The following is a 17973-nucleotide window of genomic DNA, read 5'->3' as shown; positions in this document are numbered from 1 at the left end:
GAAAAGTTGGAAATAGATTTCTTCAAGATTATGCCCTTAAGGATTTACTGCTCATTCAGATGTTGGATTTGTAAGGAATCAAAATGACTTCAGATTGTGTCCTAAGCAACCAGTGAATGATTGAGAGAAGATTGCACGTAAGGAACAAGTATCAAGAGTTTGGTTTTAGACATCTTAGGCTAAAGATGCATGTTCACATCCAGGTAGAACACTCACCTAAGCAGGTGACTAGAATCAATCCAAGGGAGAGCCTGGAGTTATAAAAATATGAGGTAATTGAGGCCAGTGACTACATGAGACCAGGTAAGTGTGAACTGTATATGGAGATTAGAAAAATCTGGAGATCTGAGCACTGTTGTAGTCTAACGTTGTTGTTGTTCAGTCACTAAGTTGTGTCTGATTCTTTGTGACCCCATGGAATGCAGCACACCAGGCCTCCGTGTCCTTTACCATCTCCCGGAGTTTGCTCAAACTCATGTCCATTGAGTCAGTGATGCCATCCAACCATCTCATCCTCTGTCGCCCCCTTCTCCCCGTGCCCTCAGTCTTTGCCAGCATCAGAATCTTTTCCAATGAGTCAGCTGTTCAGATCAGATGGCCAGTGTTTGGAGCTTCAGCTTCAGCATCAGTCCTTCCAATGAATACTCAGGGTTGATTTCCTTTAAGATTGACTGGTTTGATCTCCTTGCTATCCAAGGAACTCTCAAGAGTCTTCTCCAGCAATGCAATTTGAAAGCATCAATTCTTCGGTGCTCAGTCTAACATTAAGAGATTAGAAATGAAGATCCAGAAAAAAAGACTAAGTAGGAGCCAGTGACTATTTATTTTTGGCTGTGCTGGGTCCGTGGCTGTGCAGGCTTTTCTCTAGTTGCAGCAGCGGGTTGGGCAAGGGTGGCGGCTACTCTCTGGTTGTGGTGCACAGGCTTCTCACTGCAGTGGCTTCTCTTGTTGCTTAGCACAGGCTCCTGGGTGCTTGGGTTTCAGTAGTTGTGGCTTGTGGGCTCAGTAGCTGTGGCACACGATATTAGGTTCCCCATAGCATGTGAGATCTTCCCGCATCAGGAATCGAACCCATGTCTCCTGCATTGGCAGGATTCTTAACCACTGAGCCAGAAGCCTCAGAAGTCAGATGTTTAATGACTGAAAAACTATGTTATATGATGCTTGGAGGTCAAGTAACATGCAAACTAAGAATTATCCTTTGACTTCGATGACACTGAAGGCAATCTTTTCTGTGACTGGTTTTGGTGAACTGGTAAGGAGTCAAACTATGGGTCTGAATCCAAGAGAAAGTGGAAGATGAAGTGGAGATAAAATTTAAAGGACAGTTTTGAAGAAACTTACTCTAAAAGACAGCAGAAAAATGAAATAGAATTTAAAAGGGGATATGGAACCAAAGGAGACTTTTTTTGTTTTAGTAGAAAATAGTACAGCATGTTTGTATAACATGAATAACCTGGTGGACGAGATGGGTGATGCATGTGAGAGGGTGACTGCAGGAGCAAAGTCTCTGGATAGGGAAGACGGTTGGAACTCCATGCACAATAAAGGTTTGAGGCCTGTGTAAGTGTGCAGGAGATCTATCCATTGTAACAGAAAAGAGCAGAACATAGATCTGGAAAGTCTGGTGGTAGAAGGATAAGGAAGTTGTTTCCTGTTTGCTTCTTATTTCACCAAAAAAAATTTGAAGAGAAGTCATCTGTTGAGAGAGAATGAGGGAGGAAGTTTTGAAAGAACTTTGATAAAAAAAAGAAAAGGAAAAAAATATGAAACAGTTCTCTAAGAAAATGAATCACCATGAAGTACTGAGAACCCAGTGAGATTAGTCAGCATGGTTCTGCAGTTTCATGAGAGTTCAGGTCGTATGCCAAGAAATTATTTTCATGGTGGGCTATACAACTTCAGCAATGTGAGGGCTAGAGGGGGTTAATAGAATTAATGTATAACAGGTATAGAAAATTTAACATCTTATGGAAAACCTCTGACTTCGGCCTATCCAGTACTAACTGGTTTTATGACAGAAGTGGAATGACATCTTTCAGATGAATTACTGAAGACTGTAGTGTACCCTGAACCATAATACTTTTAATACCAATACGTGATAAAGCAGTATGGTCTAGATGATAAACATGTCTAATTTCAGATCATAAACTAATCCATTAGTTAACATGACATTAAAAGTGTAAACTCTAAGTCAAGATGCCTAAAGCATTAATATATCACATTTATAGAAAGTAAAAAATTTTGAAAAGTAAAAGTTTTAACAGAGAGGAAGTGGTCAAGTCAGTGAACTAAAATTCCTGATAGAGTCAATGAATGGTTTGATGGAAAGCGTTAGAGGAAGTGAGCTAGAAAAAAAATAAGGAGATTAGATGGAGAGGGTTTTGGAAGATAGAAATAGGACATTCTAGAGGCTGCACAGTTATTATGACTTGTCATGGGAGCAGAATTCTGGCTGAGATGGAGGAAGCCAGGGTGTTGGAAGTCTCCCCAGTCTCTGTAACACCACCATGAATGATGACCGCAGTGGTGTTAGAGAAGACCACTGCGTCAGGCACTTACATCTGTAATGCATAGAGGAGAGTTCGCCAACAGAACCAAGTCTAGAGCACAGCAGATCAGTGAATGGTTTGATTTCATAGCTCATATTTCAAGGAAAGGGAAAAGACCCGGGTTTGATGCCTGGGTTGGGAAGATCCACTGGAGAAGGAAATGGCAGCCCAATCCAGTATTCTTGCCTGGAAAATCCCACGGACAGAAGAGCCTGGTGGGCTACAGTCAGAGTCGGATGCGACTGAGCAGCTAACACTTTGAATTCAAGGAAGCTGGGGGCTCTTGGGGGAGGAGTCAGTAATGATCTGGAAGCTGCAATAAAAATCCAAGGAAATCTCTGTCTCATATCCAGGCCCACTGGTGCAGGATTGAGCATAAAACAGCCCCCATCTGAGATAGCCACAGCAGGAACAGTTCCAGACGTTGAGCTGTTCAGAGAAGAGGTAGAGGATATAGGTCTACCCACTGAAAATGAGACACCACAGTATACTAATACATTAAAAATAGGACTGAGGTGTTACTGCAAAGGTGCTTTTGAAATGAAAAGATAAAATTCATCTAAGTTCTTGATACTTTGCTTTACATGATTTTTTTTCTTGGTTAGACTTAATATGTTTTTTTCTCAATCCACTTTCTCTTTTCTATATGGCAGACAATATGAAACACCCCTTGAAGGCAACTTAATTAATCAAGAGATCATGCTAAAACGGCAAGAAGAAGAAATGATGCAGCTGCAAGCCAGAATGGCCCTTAGACAGTCTCGGTTGAGCCTGTATCCAGGGGACACTATCAAAGCTTCCATGCTTGACATCACCAGGGATCCCTTAAGAGAAATAGCCCTAGAAACAGCCATGACCCAAAGAAAACTGAGAGTAAGTTGATTCTCAGGTTACTGCATCTAAACTTGGTCTTACAGGGAAATGTTATGCAAAGTACTTTAAAAAATTGTATAATTCTGAAATCTCATATTTAAGTTTCCATTGATGTTAAATATCTTGTTGGTTGACATTAAAATATTTAGCTCTTTTCATGGTTTCATTTTTACAATAACATGAGATGGATTTACAATATCTTAACTGTATATTTTAAAAAGTATATTTGTAATCCTTAAGTCAACTGACTTTATTCAGTATTATGGTGGGTTACTTTTTAATATTTATTATCCCACAAACCAATAAAATCAGAGATAGAGAGTTCAAGGTTGGTTCAGAAGCTCAAGAATTCTAACAAGTACATTCCATCTTTCTGCTCTGCCATTCTCAGAATTTCGACAGTAATTCTCTTTATAGTTAAAAGATGACTGCATTAGCTCCAAGTATCATATCCTTGTATTACAGTATTCAAAGATAAGAAAAAACAAATCTTGTTATCTGTGGAGGAGTGTTCTTTTATGTGTTTAGTTGGTTTATTTTTCTTTCATCATATGTCCTCTGTATTTTTAAAAACATAAGCTCAAAATGAACATAGTCTTTTCTCATATAAAATATCATAAACATTTTACAACTTTTATAATATTATTGTTAAGGGCTGTGAGGTACTCTATTATATGAACTTATCATGTAATTTATACATGATAATTTATTTAATCGTTTTCCAGATACTGAACATTTAAAATCCTCTAATTTGTAGTTACTGTACATCCTGATAACTAAATCTTTGCAGATAGCTTCCTCCAAGTAGAATAGCCAAGTCAAAGGCAAATACCTTTTTAGACATTTTATACATATTGTCAAATTGCCCTTTAAAAACTTCTTCCAATTTATGTTTCCTCTGATCGTGCCTGTTTCACCATATTCTTACTGACTCTCATAGTATCATTCTTTTTTTTATCATCACCAATTTGATAGATGAGGCAATATCTCATTTGTACCGTTGCTTTACAAATAATTCTTCGAAAGCAAAGTAAATAATAGTAAAAGTGATAAATCTAAAGTGATTTTTTTCCTCTCTAGTCCTATGCTAAGAAAGTATATTATCCTATTCCATTTTGGGTTTTGTTGCTTATTTCAAACAATCTTCTTAAAAGCAAATTTGTATACCATGAAATTGACAGAATTCAAATTTTTCCTCCTAGTTTTCTAAGAAGAAAAGTGTTGCGTGGTGAAAATTACACTGAACTACAAATTAAGAGACTTGGATTCAATTTCTAATCATTTAATTTCTAATATGATATCTTTATGCATATTTTAAAACTGTTTTGTGTCTCACTATGCCAGTTTTTAAAATGTGGAATTGAGTTGTAATTCATAAGACAGATTCCAGTTTTAAAGTTATTAGATTTCAATAAAATATAACTCAAATTTATTTTAAGCCGAGAGAAAGAAATTCCATAAGACTTCATCAATTTATCATTATAACCAATACATTTGTCAAAATTAATCAGTAGTCAGGATAGCATGGGTTACCAATAATTAAAGGCACACATAAAGCATAAGGGGCACACATATATACACATCTTTTTCCTAAATCATAGTTTCAGAGAACTAATACAGAATTTTGTTACATTAAAGAGTCATAAGTAATATTCTGTACCTTTATATTATACCACTGTTATGTGTCATCTCACTAAAAACTTGTGTTTCCTTTTAGGCAGTGCTGTCTGGCTATTTTAAAAAATACATACTTTTTTTTCAGTTTCTAGAGAATTTGAACTGCTGATCATTGAAGAACCACATAGTATTTTTCTTAAAAAGAAAAAGAAAAAAATGAACAAAAAGGGAAAATTCCCTAGCGGTCCAGTGATTGGGACTCCACACTTCAACTGCAGAGTGTGGCCAAATAAATAAAGGAGGAAGGATACATTTCTGAGGCTGAAAAAAGAGTTATAGTATTCAGAGGAACGATTTCACAATTAACATTCTTTTCTAAAACATAACTTTTTATTTTTTCTAGATTATTTTTGGTGTAGACACATTTTAGTGTTCATACTCAGTTCCCTTGTTGATCTGTATCAGATTCTGCCTTTAACATGGCAGACCATTGTCATTTCTTCTATTCTATTTCTATTCCTATTTAAAATGTGTCCTGCTGGTTTACTGAAAATTAACAAATGCTTAAGGTTAAACTTTTACCTAAGTGGTATCGGTCACATGTTCCACACTCTGTTGATTGGATAGAATTCCCATGTCAAGTAACCAAATGAATTGTGCAGAGAAAATACAAAGAAGAAACCAACAAAAATAAATCTCCATATATTTATGGGTGCACACACACAAACACACAGACCACCTGCCTTTGGCCTCAAGATTAGCCCTGTGTTCATTCTGCTTTTTCTCCCCTTTGATGTCATGTTTCAGTCTATTTAAATCCTGCTCCCCGCTTGGAGTCCAGCTTGTTTTAAGTTATATTTTCAACCAGTTCTTCCCTCTAGGCAGAAACCCCTGGATGTACAAGACATAAAGGGAAAGAGTAGATTGGAAAGCAGTAAGTGCAGAGTGTGGAGCCTACTTCTTCCAGCTCCCGAGATGTTATTTTTGTAGTAGAGGCAGCAGTGCGGAGCAGAGACCATGGCACCCATAATAACCCTGCATGCGTGCTAAGTCACTCCGTCATGTCCGACTTTTTTGCAACCCCATGGACTGTAGCCCACCAGTATCCTCTGTCCATGGGATTTCCCAGGCAAGAATACTGGAGTCGGTTGCCGCTTCCTTTTCCAGGGATAATATCCCTAATTGCCACTACTTAGAACAAAAAAATACAGGGTTCTGAGAACTTGGTTACAGGTGAATGTGTCTTCTGTAGTCACATAGCAGATGTGGCCCAATAGAAGACTTGTTTTAGGACAAATTGAATGTCACTCTCTGAAATGATAAGATTCTATTCAATTACTTTTCACATTAGCAATAGAAAATCAAATCCTTATATAAACTTGATAACCCCTATATTACTTCAATAAATGAGACTGCCTTTTTTTTTTGAGAGAGAGAGAGTTTGGGTCTACCTGGAGTCCAAAACATGAAAACCTTTATTTATGTAAAACAGTATAAAGCCGGGCTTTATATTTTACACCTCTGGTAGAATTCGAAGCTGATAAAATTTCTATTTACAGTGTAAAGCACATTCCAGCCTTGTTTTGATAATTCCACTGTACTTCTTTATTGAAAGTTATACATTTGTTTCCGATCTCTAGTTCTAATATGATGACCTTACATGTAGTTTGCTATTATTATTATTACATTATTTTCCTTTCAAGGAAAGAGCTAGAATAAGTGATAATAACTATTGATTCCTCTTCTATGATTCACAGAATTTTTTTGGTCCTGAGTTTGTGAAAATGACAATTGAACCATTTATATCTTTGGATTTGCCACGGTCTATCCTCGTAAGTAATAAAACCACTTTGTCACTCTGAGAAAATAATTTTGGTAATGATTTTTAAGCAGTTAAAATTCTTATAATGTTTACACTGATAACTGCCATTCATTTTTTTCAATTGTAGACCAAGAAAGGGAAGAATGAAGATAACCGAAGAAAAGTAAACATAATGCTTCTAAGTGGACAGAGGCTGGAACTGACTTGTGATACCAAAACAATTTGTAAAGATGTGTTTGATATGGTTGTGGCCCATATTGGCTTAGTGGAACATCATTTGTTTGCCTTAGCTACCCTCAAAGGTACCAAGACATTTTAAATTCAGGGTAGAATATGGAAACCTGTCAACAGTGACCTCCTGTACCTGTTCAACCTCACCTTCTTTGGGGAAATGTTGGTGGTGGTTTAGTCGCTAAGTCATGTCCACCTGTTTGCAATTCCGTGGACTATAGCTCTCCAGACTCCTCCGCCCATGGGATTTTCTAGGCAAGAATACTGAAGTGAGCTGCCATTTCCTTCTCCAGAGGATCTTCCTGCCCCAGGGATCAAACTCAGGTCTCCTGCAGTGCACACGGATTCTTTACCAGCTGAGCCACCGGGGAAGCCCTGGGGAAATACTAACTACATGGATATGTCAGCATTGAGAAGTAGGAGTTAGGAACTCTCTTTTCCTAACTTGGCGCATTGTCTTAATAGCTGTGTCTTTTTAGCATCTTCTGTACCCAGCCGTGAAGACTTTTCTCTGGCATTGGCTATATAATATATTTTAATTGTTGTATTTTGGGGATCATTATTTTACCCATATATGTACTTTAGAAATCAGCATGCTGCTAATATGAGTTTGAATGTATAGCAAGACCCTATTTCCGAATCTCCAGGTCAAATCCTTCAGCTTACTCTCCAAGGAACACACAGTGCCTTTCTTATTTTCTTTTTTGGCACAAATTTAAGTATTTGTTAGAAATAACTAATTTATTCACACAAAGACAGCATTAAAATTTTTTGTTATTATTACAGAATTTCACATGGAGAAAGATTTTCAAGAATAGTCAAAAAATTCCCCAGTACTCTTTATTCAGATTCCACCAGTGTTAATAATTTATTACATTTGCTTTTTCACTGCTCTCACTCTTGCTCCCTGTGGAGACAGTCTCTTTTTTAAATGTTATCAGTTGATGACTGAAACTAACTCTTTTCATATTTTTTAAACATTACGTCTGCTAACCTTTGACATTCACAACCACTGTGGTCTCAGTACACAGATTCGGTAGAAGCTGCTGCTATTTGTCAATTAGAATTGCCATAGCAATAAGAAACCCTTTGGAGTTGGGTTTTACTAAATATTTCTTTAATAAGTTACTATATTTATAAATTTCTCTTCAATATTTCAGATTCCTGTTTACCTCAAAATAAAAAGCTTGACAACAAAGTACAATAAATTACAATTGAAGGGTCAAATCACCCTGAAACCCTTTAAGATCAGGATAACACTATCTTCTTCATACAAGATATGTCTTTCAACTTAGTTTATTGAATTCTTGTTTCTTAAAAACAAATAATTGATTTTGTAAAATCGTCCAGTAAATATTCAGTTAGTGTGTACTGATATTCCCTCACTTTACTAATTACAGTTTTAGACTAATCATGTAAAAAGTGCTCAATCGCTCAGTCGAGTCCAGCTCTCTGCAGCTCCATGGACTATTAACTGCCAGGCTCCTCTGTCCATGGAGTTTTCCAGGCAGGAATATTGGAGTGGGTTGCCATTTCCTACTCCAGGGAATCTTTCCCGTCCAGGGTTCGAATCCACGTCTCTTGCATCTCCTGCAATGGCAGGCAGATTCTTTACCACTAGTGTCACCTGGAAAGCACATAAACATGTGATACTATCTATATAAAAATATTCAAGTAGTCAGAATTTTTATTTAAATTGTACCTAATTTCTTAAACATGCTGGATAAATCAGATTTTGCTGACTAATCTGTTATTAGGAGAGTCAAGCTAAAGGATGAGATGAAAGCTAAAAATAAAATGATGGTTATTGTTCCTCCTCGGTTTCAATGGTAGCTCAAGTATAACAGATATTAGCTAATATTTATTGAATGCTTGCCACTTGCCACATGCTTTAAACTACCAAGTGTTTTATATCCATTATGTCATTTGATCTCTAGAATAACCCTAAAAAGCAGAAATTAGCACTATCCTGATTTTACAGACAAGAACACTGATGTCTGGATAGGTTATATAATTTACTTAGTATTTCACAGGATGTGGCCAGGAGTTGAATCCAAGTCTCTCTGTCTTCAAGAGAGCCATACCGCCTGCCATCTGTAGCAGTGTATCAGAATTTCCTGCTACACTTCTTAACAATCCTGTTAACTTGTTTTGTACAAGTCTGACCACAAAATGAAGAAAGTAAAAGGCAACATGAAACTGTTTTTATTTTATCTGAGTATTTCTCATTCTGTTCTAGATAATGAATATTTCTTTGTTGATTCTGATCTAAAATTAACCAAAGTGGCCCCAGAGGGATGGAAAGAAGAACCAAAGAAAAAGAGCAAAGCCTCCGTTAACTTTACTTTGTTTTTCCGAATTAAATTTTTCATGGATGATGTTAGTCTGATACAGTGAGTACACAGGAGTTTCTCTGTTTCTCTTTTGGCCCCTGGTCTTTTGACCCTTGAATTTACTGATACTGAATTATTTGCTTCTGACCAATGATGAAGTCTTCTTTATCATAAAAGAAATATTTCCACATCATTTATTAAGAAATATTTCCACATCATTTATTCATTTCTCATGCTTAATCATAAGCCATCTTGGCAACTAAACTTATATGCCAATAAAAAAAGTCACCCAGGCTTCAAGATCAATAGCCTGGATGTTTTGTGTGTGTATTTATTTTCCCAGACACACTCTGACCTGTCATCAGTATTATCTTCAGCTGCGAAAAGACATCTTGGAGGAGAGGATACACTGTGATGATGAGACTTCTTTATTGCTAGCATCCTTGGCTCTCCAAGCTGAGTACGGGGATTATCAACCGGAGGTACGATTTATTTTTTTCTGTGGGACAAATATTTTGCATTGGTGTTCTTCTCCTTAGCATGGTTAAAGACTCAATGGTTGAGTGTTTATTGTTTAGATCCGGAGATTTTTGAGGCTAGTCCAGTGCCTCAGAATGACAAAGTTCCCCATGTATATTGGTTAATTAAAATCATATAGTGTGGGATTTCTTTCTTTCTTTCCTTCTTTCTTTTTAAAATTATCCCGTTTCAGAGTTTTGGGATATCTAGTACTTGCCTTCCTAGCTCCCTATTTCTAACTCACAGATACTAGACATAAGGGTTTCCAGCCAAATCTGGATCAGAGGGGTCTTCTGCTTTGCCCGTGGATCCTTGTGGCTGAGAATCTAGCAGAGCTCTCTGTACGGAAACACATGCTCCAGGCCAAGTGCACCTGAATGTACATGGACCTGCGAGGAAGCAGGGAATTGGAAGAGACTGTGCCACTCCAGTAGCACCCGTCACAACAGTAACCCTTAACTTTAGGGACATTTGGTCAGGCTTTCCTCAAGCTTACCAGTCAGTTCAGCCTTTCTATTCTGCCTCACTGAATAAAAGAGAAAGACCACTGTACTTTTTCTAAAACTCACTCCTCAGAGAGAAGTGTGAATATGCGTACCTGCTTTCTTGGTTGAGGCAAGAGCTTTAAGACTAGAGGAAGCGAGCAAAGAGGCTTTCTTACCAAACCACTCTCCTTTCTAGGTTCATGGTGTGTCGTATTTTAGACTGGAGCATTACTTGCCTCCACGAGTGATGGAGAAACTTGATTTGTCCTATATTAAAGAAGAGCTACCCAAATTGCACAATACCTACATGGGAGCCTCTGAAAAAGAGACAGAGTTAGAATTTTTAAAGGTAAGCATGCCAGATTACAAATGATAAAACTGTATTTTTTCAAAGTAAACAAGAAATGTTGGAGGCCATATATCTAGAAACTCAGGTGCCAATAACTGAGGCTGTGTGCTTCATCTCCTCTTATTTATTCCTGGCTAAAACCATAGTATTTTAATTCTCATTTTGTTAAAAAGGGACCTGAAGGTCAGAGAAGAGACATAGTGTTCCCAAAGTCAGTGGCTGGAATGTGGATCACAACTGTGATTTGAACCCATGTCTATCTATAGGGATTATATTCTTTTATCCTTTTTTATACTCTCAAAATCAAAATATATATTGTAATAAATAGTGAAACTATGTGTAACTTTGTTAGGTATCTTCCAAGTCTCCTGTAAATGTGTTATCATACTTTCATAATTTAAAAAATAAAAAAAAAATCAAGATACGTTGTAAAGAATAAACAATTTTGTGACTACCTGAATAAGAGGGACAAGTTCAAATGAATTCTAGAGTTGTTTTCCTTTTTTGAAAAAAAAAAAAAAAAAAGCTTAAGAGTCAATTAAATCTTCTAAAAAAATAGCCTTTCCATTAATGCCAACTAATTCATGCAGGGTACTGGGGGTTAGAAAGAGTGATTTATATCTCTAGTTCTGCCACCAGCTACCTATAAGACCTCAGATGCATGTGTGTTTGTGTGTGCTCAGTCACTTCAGTCGTGTCCAACTCTTTGCAACCCCGTGGACTGTAGCCTGCCAGGTTTCTCTGTCCCTGGTATTCTCCAGACAAGAATACTGGAGTGGGCTGCCAAGCCCTCCTCCAAGGGATCTTCCTGACCCAGGGATGGAACCATCATCTCCTGCATTGCAGGTGAATTCTTTTACTGCTGAGCCATGGAGAAATCAGATGTATAATAGTGCATTTATGATTAGAAAAGATAGTGCTTCCAATATGAATAACAGATACGTGATAATATTCTATTAGGAAGAGAAATTTCAGAGCATTCTTGTTTTACTGCTCCCCAGGATGTAACAGTGTTCCTTAACCTTGCTGCTCTGTGATAAGGGAGCCAGGTTTCCCAGCCCTACAAATACCTGTGAAAGGGTTTCATTCACAGACTCACACCACATTTAATCTAGGATTCATGGTTTGTTTTGTTTAAGGTGAGTCTGCTTTTAAAGACTTTACATTATGTGCTTATTTTTTTTTCCTCAGTTATTACATTTTTTACACTTGCAGGAAATAAATATCAAGTTAGATTTTTGTCAACAAAGGTAGAAGACATTAGCACAGTGGAACGATTTTGCGTGGGGATTTTCAGACAGTCTTTCATTTGAATTTTTATTTCAGCCAGCTGGGTGAATGTGGACAATGTACTGAAAACCTCTCTGAGTTTCCGTTGTCTCCCTCTAAGTAGGGTGCTTAGTGCATAGTAGGTTGCCCTTCTCCTTCTAATAATGTATCCTGTTCCTCCTTTTCTCTTTAGCTTGAGCATGCTTCTTCTAACATAAGAATTTTTTTAATCTCATTAATATACCCTTCCAAGGTTACCCTTCTGTTACATATCATATTGCCTTTGAAAAACTTTTTCTTTTTGTAAATCTGCTTTATTGAGGTATAATTTACATATAATAAAACTGACCACTTTTAAATGTTCGATTCAGTGAGTTTTGAAGATACACGTACAGTTAGTTGGTCAGGGCTTTCCTGGCTGAGCGGTAAAGAACCCACCTGCCAATGCAGGAGACACAGGTTCAATCCCTGGGTCAGGAAGATTCCCTAGAGAAGGAAATGGCAACCCACTCCAGTATTCTTGCCTGGAGAATCCCATGGACAGAGGAGTCTGGCGGGCTACAGTCCATGAGGTTGCCAAAGAGTTGGACACGACTTAGCGACTAAACAACAACAACACACAGTTGAGCAGCCACTCCTCAATCGTGATGAAGAGCATGGGTTAGCAAACTGTGGCCTGCCTGTTTTGTAAGTAAAGCTTTATTGGAACTTGGCCAAACTTATTTGTTTCCATATGGCCTGTATCTGCTCTCACACTGCAACAGCAGAGTTAAGTATCTACAGCAGATATCATATGACCCACAAAGCCTAAAATATTTGGCCCGTTAAATAAAAAGTTTGCCAGCCCCCAACATAACACATTTCCAACACCAGAAAGTTCCCTCATGTTGCTTTCTAGTCAGTCCCTTCCCCCACTCCTAACCCCTGGCAACTCCTGATTTGTGTTCTATCACCATCATTTTTTCTTTTCTAGGATTTCACTGAAAGAATCATGTATCACCTGGTCTTCTGTGTGCCTCTTTTTACTTAACATAATGTTTTTGACATTCATCTATGGTGTGGTGTGTCTGGTGTTCAGTCACTTGGTTGTGTCTGACCCTTTTGCGACCCCGTGGACTGTAGCCCACCAGGCTCCTCTGTCCATGGGATTCTCCAGGCAAGGATACTGGAGTGGGTTGCCATGCCCTCCTCCAGGGGATCTTCCTGACCCAGAGATCAAACCCAAGTCTCCAGCATCTCCTGCACTGGCAGGCAGATTCTTTACCACTAGCGCCACCACCCATGGTGTATATAGTAGTTTGCTTATTTGTGACTGAGTAGTTTTCTGTTATACAGATAAGCAGCAATTTTTGTTTACCGTTTCTTTAGTTAACGGATAAAAAGCTGATGTCAATACTCATAGACTGATTTTTGCATGAACATATGGTTTTGTTTTGTTTTTTTTCTCTCGAGTGAATACTTAGCATTAGGTTTGATGGGATCTATGGTAAGTGTGTATTCAACTTCTACAAAATTACCGAATTGTTCTCAAGTGGTTTTACAGTTTTGCACTACAGCCAGTAACGTATGGAATTTCCAGTTGCTCTGTACCCTGAATAGCACTTGGTATGTTCAGGTTTTTTTTTTTCTTTTTAGCTATTAAAGTAGGTGAGTAGAGGTATATGATTGTGGTTTTAATTTGTATTTCCCTAATTACTGTTATTTTCAGCATCATTTTATGTGTTTATTTGTTGTTCATATATATTCCTTGTTGAAGTGTCTAATAAAATCTGTTGCACATTTTTGTATCTGGATATGTGTTTTTTGGTTGAGAAGTACATGTTCTTTGTATACTATAGATGCAATTTCTTTATCAGATGTATATTCTACATATATATATTCCTGGTCTGTGACTTACCTTTGTTTTCTTATCTATGACTTTTGAAGAGCAGAAGCTTCTAATGTTAATGAAGTTTCAGTTTACCAATTTTTTCTTCTATGGTTCCTACTTTTTATGCCCCATCTAAGAAATCTTTGTCTAATTCACAGCCATGAAGATTTTCTAAATTTTATGGTTTTTAGCTATAAATTATAAATTATAACTAATATATAAATTTTATCATATATTTAAGTCTCATCCTTTTGGGGGTAATTTTCATGTATTGGTAAAGTAAGGGTCAAGATTCATTTTCTTGGCATGTGAATTTCCAATTCCAGCAACATTTGTTTAGGATGCTACCCTTTCCATATTAAACAACACTAATACAACTACTGATTCTTTCCGTCACCTTTTGCCAAGGTGCATTGCTATGTTATGGTATTGTTCCAACAGGTCTGCCAAAGACTGACAGAATATGGAGTTCATTTTCACCGGGTACACCCTGAGAAAAAGTCACAAACAGGAATACTGCTTGGAGTCTGCTCTAAAGGTGTCCTCGTGTTTGAGGTTCACAATGGAGTTCGCACACTGGTCCTTCGCTTTCCGTGGCGGGAAACCAGGAAGATTTCTTTTTCTGTATGTCCATTTTAACCTCTTTTGATTCTACTTTAAATAGGTGTTGCTGATTTCCAATGTAACATATTAATTGACTTTCCTTAAATGACTTTAGCATTCAGTAGGGCTTATCTTTATGTCTTAATAATATTTAACTCTTCTTTCTTGGTTGTAGGAAGTATTATTGAGATTTTGTTTTTGGTTTCCTCAGGAGGTGATTTTTAAAAGAATTCTTAACTGGTTATATGCTCAGTTAACTTTAGTTAAATTACAACCAAGTTGACTTCTCTGTTAATTCAGAACTTCTCACATGGAGAAAACCTACTAATGTATTTAAGATTGATAATTACCTCAACTGCAGTGAACTTGGTCTAGCTCAGTAATAGGCCCCTCACATCAACTGTATTTGAGTCTCAGTGGTCCAGAGGTTTACTGACTTTTAAAATTAGCCTCAGGATTTTCTACAGTTTTCAGTTTTAGGGTATAGTCTCTGGAGATAAAGTTAGGAAAGTGGTTTTTAGAAAAACATGTTTATGAAAGATAGTGAGGCATATTTGGTTTGGGGTGTAGATGGAAAATCTGAACGTTGATGTGCCATTAGTAAACCCCAGAAGTAAACCAAAAATCTGTTCAGGTATTTGTTTCCTTGAGAGTGTTCAGGGACTACTGACATCTTTAGTATATATTTGGGCTGAGGTCTCAGGCTCAGAGGAGCCTGGTGTGCTGCAGTCCACGGGGTCACAAAGAGTCAGACACAACTTAGGAACAACAATGGTCTCAGCAGAACAATGTTTATAAGGATGCAATATGAAGGTCCCAACTGACTCTGGATAATCTTCAAACTAGAACTTTGAAATCAGTTCTAGATTTCAGTCTGGTTAGTTGGTTGATTTCCTATGAAACCCAGAGTTACCACTAAGATAACCAGATAATAATGCATTCACTCAGGAAAGCCGAGATCATCCTTATCTTCCCAAGATTGTCAAGACCAGGAAATTACCTTGGTTTAAGTTACCTTCCCCAGTGGCTGGCAGAGCAAGTGCCTAGAAGAAACTGTAGATTAATTAAAAATAAATCTAATTTGGACCAGTTTTGAAAAGGCAACAAATCAAATAATCATCCAGCATTCAGCACTCTGTCATTTCCCAGCTGTCACATCAGCCCTGCAATAAAAATAGAATAAACTCTGATGAGCTCATTTTTAAAGATCTCTAGTAATAAAGAATAAGCCACATTTCCCCACAAACTATTCCCATCTTCAACAGCTCTTGTTTATCATGAAGTTCTCGCTAGCACAGAGCTCTCTTTTTAAACTCTCCTTTTTTTCTTCCACTGGCCTTTGGAGAGATGGAAAAGTCACCCTTTTCCCTTCTCATCTCTTACCATTGAATTCCCCTAGGCACATTTCTTGTCCATCCATCAGTTAACATTTAGAACCCGTACTCTTAGGATTTGTTTCAAACCCGTACAGCAGTGGAGTTCAGCATCCTTGGAAATTACTTGGCAGTGGTAAAGGGCAATGTTTGTTAGGGAGAAAATTCCCCAGCTATTTGAAGAGCTACTACGTAGACTTCTGGTAGTCGGCGTGCTGGTTTGGTGCTACTGCGGCTTGAACTCCTCTCTAAGACTTGCTGACCTCCTTTTTTTCTTTTTAACAGAGTAAACAGGGTCCCCCAGATCTCATTGGTAACAACATCTAGCAAGAATTTAATAGTCTTATTTTATTTTTAAGACCCGGGAATCATGGAGATGACACTTGCCATCTCTTCATAACAGAGTTTGAGTAATACTCTGTTACATCTTTTGTGAGCCTGTGAAATTTGACTTGTCTGAACATATTTATGCATTTGGCATAAAGACAAAGGACATGAAATAGAGGGAATAATTTATAGAGTAGAAGAAGTCAGGAGCTACAGCAGAATCTAACTGGACTCAAGCCATTCTCCAGAGACATTAGTCTTAGATCCCTGACATGATGAATGCTCATCTTTACAGCATCTTTTAAGGCATATGGATCGCTGCAAGCCAGCATATAGGTCACAGTATTAAGATGTCCTCTTATATGAGTGACATCCATTTTTTAAGAAACAGGGAGGTACAAATGATTTGTGGTTCTCTTCCTTTCCCTGAATTTGGCAAGAATCACTGTCTCTAAATATTGATGTGTTTCATCTCTGAGCCCAGTAGTTACATTATCTGCTTTTGTATTCCAACATTTTCCATAATTTCCCACATCTTCCAGCCCAGCCTTTATGCCACCACGATTTTTCTTGACTAAATCACAGTTCTTATTGTTGGATATTATACCAGTTTTTGATGAACTTCATTTTCTTTATCCAAAGGATTAGAACATATATTTCTTGTCATTTCTTTTTCAAACAGTTCTGGTGTTTTTAAACATTGCAGTAAACTCAAAATATCGATAGTCTTTAAAGGAATCTGTTTCCCTTGCTCATGACTTCATGCATGCGTGCTAAGTCACTCAGTTGTGTCCAACTCTTTGCGTCCCCATGGAGTAGCCTGCCGGGCTCCTCTGTCTGTGAAACTTTCCAGCAAGAATACTGGAGTGGGTGGCCACTTCCTCCTCCAGGGGACCTTCCCAAGCCAGGGATCAACCCGCATATCTCCATCCCCTGCAGTGGCAAGCAGGTCCTCTACCACCGCACCGCCTGGGGAGCCCTTTGTTGATGGCTGGCATACAGTTTATAATAGTGGCAAACTATATTAATTTCATTTATTTTCTGAATTTCTAACAGTACAGGATTATCTTTTTCTGTATTTATATTAGATAGAGGTCAATGAATATGCATGCCTAATGATGTCAAATAAAAATAACATCTCAACTTATTCATTATTGTTTCTAGAATTGTTTTTAGATAGGGAAATACCCTAATTTTTAACACCCCTGATTAATATTGTAGAAAAAGAAAATCACGTTGCAGAATACTTCAGATGGAATAAAGCACGCCTTCCAGACAGACAACAGTAAGATATGCCAGTACCTGCTGCACCTCTGCTCTTCCCAGCACAAGTTCCAGCTGCAACTGAGAGCAAGACAGAGCAACCAAGATGCCCAGGATATTGGTAAGGAGGCGCAAACTGTGTCAGATGACTCAGGGTAAATGCATGATTTTTGCCACAAACTTTAAAAGGACTTCCATGTTTAGGATGAAAATGACAAGGTACGTAGATGTCAAATGACTGAGTCGAATTCATAACGGTGTCATAAATGAAGCCGAGGCATCAATTTCATGGATAGTTTGAAAACAAACAGCCCTGATGAGTCAGGGAGTACCTGTTGAACTATTTTGTGCTTAATAGGCTAGCCGATGTATCAATATCGTTAGGCTAGCCATGTATCAATAAATACTGTAAAAATTTCAGTCATATTCTCTACCCGTAGTAAGCTTACACACTGGGAAGATGAGATCAATATACATGAAACAGCAA

General features: G+C 37.7%; 1 protein-coding gene across 10 annotated transcripts in view; it reads left to right on the top strand.

The window, feature by feature from the left end:
• Positions 1–17973, top strand: part of PTPN13 (protein tyrosine phosphatase non-receptor type 13) — a 218767-nt gene that overhangs the window by 134088 nt on the left and 66706 nt on the right. For all 10 annotated transcript variants that reach the window (XM_070458176.1, XM_070458174.1, XM_070458177.1 and 7 more), the window contains 8 exons: positions 3206–3425; positions 6800–6874; positions 6992–7166; positions 9335–9488; positions 9772–9910; positions 10629–10781; positions 14362–14544; positions 17445–17607. In XM_070458176.1, the coding sequence (XP_070314277.1) occupies positions 3206–3425; positions 6800–6874; positions 6992–7166; positions 9335–9488; positions 9772–9910; positions 10629–10781; positions 14362–14544; positions 17445–17607 (1262 nt within the window). The remainder of the gene's footprint in view (positions 1–3205; positions 3426–6799; positions 6875–6991; positions 7167–9334; positions 9489–9771; positions 9911–10628; positions 10782–14361; positions 14545–17444; positions 17608–17973) is intronic.

The sequence above is a fragment of the Odocoileus virginianus genome, chromosome 29 (genome assembly GCF_023699985.2).
Source record: "Odocoileus virginianus isolate 20LAN1187 ecotype Illinois chromosome 29, Ovbor_1.2, whole genome shotgun sequence".
Classification (NCBI taxonomy): domain Eukaryota; kingdom Metazoa; phylum Chordata; class Mammalia; order Artiodactyla; family Cervidae; genus Odocoileus; species Odocoileus virginianus.
This window is presented reverse-complemented; position numbering and strand designations above follow the sequence as displayed.